Source organism: Sinocyclocheilus anshuiensis, unplaced genomic scaffold (genome assembly GCF_001515605.1).
Source record: "Sinocyclocheilus anshuiensis isolate Anshui unplaced genomic scaffold, SAMN03320099.WGS_v1.1 scaffold1145, whole genome shotgun sequence".
In the NCBI taxonomy this organism is placed as follows: Eukaryota; Metazoa; Chordata; class Actinopteri; order Cypriniformes; family Cyprinidae; genus Sinocyclocheilus; species Sinocyclocheilus anshuiensis.
In genome coordinates, this window is record NW_015557118.1 from 87,289 (window position 1) to 94,175 (window position 6,887).

General features: G+C 39.5%; 1 protein-coding gene across 1 annotated transcript in view; it reads right to left on the bottom strand.

Annotated features, from left to right (window-relative positions):
• Positions 1–6,887, bottom strand: part of myo10l3 (myosin X, like 3) — a 77,992-nt gene that overhangs the window by 8,697 nt on the left and 62,408 nt on the right. Inside the window, exons 21-25 of the mRNA XM_016472809.1 lie at positions 6,513–6,619; positions 4,916–5,359; positions 4,763–4,796; positions 2,969–3,805; positions 123–246 (exon numbers count right to left, since the gene is read on the bottom strand). Coding sequence (XP_016328295.1) covers positions 123–246; positions 2,969–3,805; positions 4,763–4,796; positions 4,916–5,359; positions 6,513–6,619 — 1,546 coding nt within the window. The remainder of the gene's footprint in view (positions 1–122; positions 247–2,968; positions 3,806–4,762; positions 4,797–4,915; positions 5,360–6,512; positions 6,620–6,887) is intronic.

Below are 6,887 nucleotides of genomic sequence, written 5' to 3' on the forward strand. Positions count from 1 at the left end.
AAAAAACAGTGGAATGAAACATTCATCTATCCTATCCATTGATACGTCCAGTTTGAGCAATATCATCCAGTGATATAGCCATAAGCTAAACAATAAGCAAGTAAATGGTAGGAAACACTCACTCTTCATGTACAGGTAGCTGTGGAAATAAGGAGGTCCACTTCCGTTTAGAAGATGCACTCTACCATTGGACACCTCCTCGTCTGTGTCCACATATCCATCATTCTCGTCATTGCTGTCAATTAACTGTGGGGAAAAAAAGGAGTGTGAATGTCAATAAAAGGCTTTTAAATGTACTATACCTCTGTTCAAAAGAAATTATAACTTTTTTAAAAAAGTGAAAGTAAAGACTTTACATTGTTACAAAATATTTCTATTTCCAATGCTGTTCTTTATAACGTTCTATTCATTAAAGAATCCTAAAAATGTATCATGGTTTCCACAAAATATTAAGCAATAAACCTGTTTTAACATTAGTAATAAGAAATGTTTCTTGAGCACCAAATCAGCATATCAGAATGATTTCTGAAGGATCATGTGACACTGAAGACTGGAGTAATGATGCTGAAAATTCAGCTTTGATCACAGGAATAAATTACATTTAAAAATATATTAAAACTACTAAATACTACTGTTATTACTGTATTTTTTGCTCAAATAAATGCAGCCTTGGTGAGCATAAGAGATGTCTTTTAAAAACATAAAAAATTACAGACATCAAAATTTTGAATGCCAATGTATGTTTTGGCTAAAAATGGTTCTTTACACTGTAACCGTGCACCCTGGAGCACTTTGTGTTTGCTGCGGTAGGACATCTGCATTTCACTGTCTAATCCAACTAGTTAATGCAAACAAAAAAAGCATGGCATCAGTAAATGTCCTCCCATTGTTAACTGTCATGTCAAGTTTCACATTACACCCAAACATAACCCGAATCAGGTTTCTGAGTTCAAATATTCTCCAAGAGTCAACAATCAAGCTGTTGCAGGACTGTGTTTGGAGCAGGTGTGACAAGCATTGGCTAATCGCTGCACATTCTGGGAATACCCCAAAGGACAAAGACTCAATATATATCAAATCATATTCACCTAATCCCCTCATGCTGCTTTAGCAAATAAAACATGAATAGCTACAAGAAATCCAAAGCAATAATGCATTCATTATGGTATTATGCCAAGTTTAAAGGTCTTAAAAGAATTAGGACAAAGTGCTGAGTGTTTTTGTTTTGCTTCAGGCAATACCGGATCTCACTACCCTGACACTGAACTGTATAAATGTGATGAAATGCATATTCCTTTCATGCCTTACGAGGCGTTCACACTTTGCAGTGACAAAGCAGCTGGAAGTCGCTCATTTTAAATGAAAGGCGATGTGAGTGACAGTGACCGTTGGAGACGCCACAAAGATTAGCAGATCTCAACTTTCTCAAAATCTCAAATCTTTAGTGACTACTAATGGACGTTCAGACAGTGAAACTCACATGATCCACCAGCTGATACAACAATTGTGTAGAAATACTACAGGCAACAATGGACAGGTTTGTAGGTCAACTAGTTGCCCATACTAAGGCCAATATTTAAGAGCAGCAGTGCTGTAAAGGAGATGAATTTATAAATGCAACTTATCCACAAGGGTTGTGATGTGCTGACCATCAGCTGTTAACATGCTGAGTTGGCACCAATAGCCTTGTGGGCAGCGTGCTGACATATCGTGCCATTGCACTATGGGCGTCCTGAGTTCGAATCCTGGCTCAAGGACCTTTCCCGATCCCGCCCCCCTCTCTTTCTCTCTCCCCCAATTCACTTCCTGTCTCCTCTACACTGTCATATCATAATAAAGTCAAAAATGGCCAAATAAATCTTAAAAAAAACATGCTGAGATTTAAAATCATGCCCTTTAAAGCACTGCTGCTATGGCAATCCAAGCAGTGGTTTTGCAACAAAGTGGATAGACTCAACATCAAATTTCAAGAACATTTCAGCTGCTGTGAGCAGTGATTCAGTTGTTACGCTAAATACATACACTGAAAAATAAATATCTAATTAAGTAACTATAAGTTACCTTGCCATATATGGGCTAACCGTAAATGGTTTAACGTAATTTTACTGTGACATACTGTCAAATTAGTTTTTATTTTCCCCAAGTAAAAACTATAAATACCATATAATTTCTGGTGAGAAACAGTAAAAGGACATTCCCAGAAGTCCCTGTGTGAACTCACATAGGATTATATTTTATATTTATATTTTTTGTTTCTTTTTATTGGTAATGTACCTAAGAAAATTGTGTCACATTTTCTGTTGTTTAGTTAATGTTTGTTGCATTACTTTAGTTTTATGAGTTACCCTGATGGTGTTTTGTCTTTGTGTGTGTGACCCTGTGCACTCTCTATATACAATTATTGGTCATGTTTTATAGACAGGCCACTTACTTTGAACTCTGATTCATCATGTGGTTTTCTGTTTCCACTTGCAATATTATGGCGGTTATTGGTACAAGGTATAAAGCAGATTTTGGTAGTTCAAGTAGAATCACTTCATGAAATATAAAATTATCGGATATGCACATTATGATGTTTTGTTACAAGTCCTGCTGTATGCAAGTTTGTTTTGTCTATTGTATATAAAATATACAATGCCATCCCATAATACCTGAAACACTGCCAACATATTACACTTCTGGAAACCAAGCCTGCCATTTTTTTCACCATAAATATAGACATATTTTCTTACAGTGTAGGTTTCCATTTGATGGAGGGGAAAAAATGAGATGGGAGGGGGGAAAATGCAATGCTTTTGCTCGCAAACATTTGCATCCTCAAAAAATTGCAAAACTACTGCATTTACCTGAAACTTTGTATTTGTTCACAAAAGCTCTGAAATATAGTTCTGAAATATACTGATATATAGTGAAATATAGTCGCTCTCAGTGTGAACGCACTGTCAAAGTGTGAAAAGAGTGAACTCACTGAGTCTGAACTTCCTCTAAAGGAGTCTGTGCTGTTGTAGGTACAGGAAGATCTATGTAGCACTTCCTCGTCAGTGAGGTGTCCGTCATTAGTACTTCCTGCATCCCCACAACTCCCCAACGCCTCCTCAAACTCCTCTTGGTCATAGTCCGACTCGGTGTCGGGCAGAATACTGAAGCTGGTTTCCTCGACTGGCAGTACAATCTCTGTTATCGTCTTCCTGGCGTTTTTATACACCACTCTATAATCTCCTGTGGTTGACGGCAGTGCAGCTGGAGGAGGGGGTGGAGCTGTAGTTGGAGGAGGGGGAATGTCTGAGAGTCTGTTTTGTTTGATGGAGGGATTGGATTTCGGTCGCTCCATCCGTGCAGGTGAGGACGTGGCCACCAGACTTTCAGCAAAGGCGGGCGGTGGAGGCGGAAGACTGGAGAGAATCTCTTTGTCCATGGGCACGGCAGCTGGGAGAGGGAAGTCACGGAGTGGGATGCACTCATCGTCCGCGTGGAAGCCTTCATCCACCTCTTCCTCAGCCAGAGGTGCAGTGGTCTCTGACGGGTCGTGAAGGTTCTCCTCGCTGGAGAGCGACTGCTCCAAACCTCCGAAGTCCAGCATGTCCAGGAACTCAGTGGCCACACGTGAAGCCTCTTTCTCCAGGCGGTAGATCTCGGCGTCCCTCTTCTGCTGCAGCTCGTCTCTGGAGCTGCCGTTCAGCAAGGACACCCCTTCGTCTCTCTGTCTCTGCAGCCATTCAATCTCTCGCTCCAGCCGCAGGATCTCCTCCATCTGACGACTCTCCTCTTCAGACGAGTACTGGCACAGGCTGTGGGACACGTCCTTCTGGAATATAGGGGAGGGATAGTGAGGACACGCCAAATATATACAGTTCATTCAGTCAATCCAAAAAAATGTCAAGGTTCAATCAAAAAGCACAATGCTATAACATGCACTATGGTTATTCCATGGTATTCTTTTCAGTTTTGGTATTATGTAATTAATGCTACATGAATATGGTAATCATTCACGTATATGAGTTAATGATATATTGTGTGTTCATGATAAACTATAAGAATTTTTTTAAAAATCAGTTTAAAAAAATATAATGTATACCATTTCAAGAAAAGTTTAAAGACTCTAAAAATGTCGTGCTGTGTGACTATCATGTAAAAAGAAATAAAATATTTTCCGTATATTTTGAATATGTTAGTGTAGACATCTTTATTATCTCCAAAATGTTTTTAAAACATATTTTTCAAGTTAAAACGTTTTCAAGCTAAAAAGTACATTTTATTAATTTATTAATTCATAAATACTATTAAGGTTTTAGGGAGTTGCACCACATGACATTTTACAACCAGAACTAACCTCACCATATCCTAAAAAGGTCACTTTATCTGATTTTTGAGAGGCTGCTATCTGTATGATATAAAAAAAAAAATGTCTTTTTTTTTTCTTTCTTTTTTTGTTCTTTCTGCATGTTGGTCAGACCATATAACTTGATCGAGTAGAAATATTTATAATATAAAATAAAATAATAAAATAAAATACATATTAATAGGCAGTGAAGCAATTTTGTTAAACTACTCTTACAAACTAGTTAAGCTTCTCAAGAGGCTCTTTATGACCCATATAGCTCAATATCATTAAATTACCCTTGGATTTACCATTGTACTGTGATTTTACTACAGATTTTTTGTAAGTGAAGACAGAGAATTAGGATAATACAAGGATATATCTTTCCAGGTTTGAAATCTCTTTCATAGGAATATAAAATCAAATGTCAAATAGAAATGATACCTTGTGGTTGTGATGATTTTTCTCCACTAGACTCCTAATATGAGGCAAAACAGGAGAGAATCCTTTTAGACAGGGATTAAGCACAGTCCAGCAGCCAACAGATTTTGGATGACCTAAATTAAAACTCAAACATTTGCCCGGATTGCGTTTTACCTGCTGTGCCCTGCCTCTCTATTCTCCAGTATCTGTTTGCTCTTCAGCTCTTCCTGCCTCCTGTTCGACTCTTCCTCTTCCTGCTGTATCCGTAAAGCCTCCTGTTCCTCCTCTTTCCTTCTCTGCTCCTCTTCTTGAAGCCTCTGTCTCTCCTCCTCCTCCCTCTTTCTTTCTTCCTCTTGTCTTAGTCTCTCTTCCTCAAGTCTCCTCAGCTCCTCTTGTCGTCTCCTCTCTTCTTCCTCTCTTCTGATTCTCTCCTCCTCTTCTCTCCTCTGTTTTTCCTCTAAGAGTTGCCGGTAGAGTTGTCGAGTGATCTGTCCGCGGATGTGCTTCTGGAGGACCACGGCAGCAGAGCGGAAACGCAGGAAAGCTTGTCTCCAGAAGTGAGCGCGGTAGTTCTTTTGGATAGTGATGGTGCTGGTCCGGACTTTTTTAAATTTTTTTCTGTGAGAAGGAGAGTTACAACATTAGAGAGCAAGCCCTCGAGGCTTCATTAATGATTAGTTGACAGGGATATTACAGTAATTATGAGTATATTACAGCTATTACTCAACATAATAAACAACTCTGTCATTAACACATCAGTAACTCATTTAAAAAGCAATCAGCATGACAAATATGAAATAGGGTCATTCATTTAAAACACTCTGGCTAGTTGGTGTCTCTGATTATAAAAGACATTTGATCTGTGTGAGCAGCTGTGCCACAGTTCTCATACATTTAGACCAGGCCACCTAAATCAGAAAATCTCAGATCTGACCTGTAATGCTGGACCGAAAGTCTGTATGTATGTGAATTTGTGGATGTTGACCTTTATACTAAAAGAAGGCAAAACAGACACTTCAGCAATCCCATAAACAACGACAGTACAGAGGTGCAAATGAATACTAAACACCCAGGAACCAAAATAGTGTCTCAGCATACCCATCTCACAAAACAGATGCTGATATTTTGACGTTTGTCATTTCTGATTTACCATGGCATCAAAGCAACCTGTTGAAAACATCTTAAACTGGTTTGCTGGTCTTAGCTAGTTTAAGCTGGTCTCCAAGCCTTTCCCAGATGGTCTTTAGTTTGTCAGCCAGATGTTTTCACAGACTGATTAGTTGACAAAAGTAAAAAAAAAAACAGCAAAACTAAAACTAAACCAGCACGGTTTAAGCAATTTTCATCTAGCAGGGTTGCTAGTTTAAAAAAAAATCACTTCTGAAACACAAAGTTGCATGTAAACCAACATAAAACCCCTGATTATGCCAAGATCCCTCAAAACTGGCAAAAAACCTGATTTATTAAAAAAACAGCATGTAAATAAATTCAGCCAGTATTAGCAGTGAAAAGACTCTTGATGACTTTTCATGGTTTCTCCCTCATTTGTTTCCCTGCACTTTCATAATGAATCTAATCCACTTTGCATTGCTCTCAATTCACTGCTTCACGCAGCCCTGGTAAGTCATTCTGCGATGCAAACTTCCATCTCATTCACATATTCGATTATAGCAATCAAGTAACTCAAGTCACAATGACAGCCTTTGGTAACTCACCCGACCCCATTCAACAGAGCATGTTTATACACAAACACACACAAAGCTGCACTAACCTTGCCACATAACTTAGTATGTGGGCCCGGATCACCATACCAGCCGCTGTGCGCACCTCCTCTCTTTCCTTCTCCAGCCTCTGTTCCAAAGCTTCCTTCAGGAACACCTGCAAGGCACCAAAGAAGAAAGACAAGGAGAGGGTGAGGGAAGAGAGTAGGTTTAGGTAAACTGATGGGTAACTCTCTCCGGGAGATGTGAAGAGCACGTCTCCAGTGTGCTCAGCAGGCTACAGGCTACAGGGAGCTGAGCTGTGGAGCTCTGCCATTGTGCTGAAACCACAGTGCTCTGATTTCCTGTTACTGCTGCTGCTCGGGCTATTCCAGACAGACTGACGTGCACAGACAGAGAGAGAGAGAGAGAGAGAGAGAGAGAGA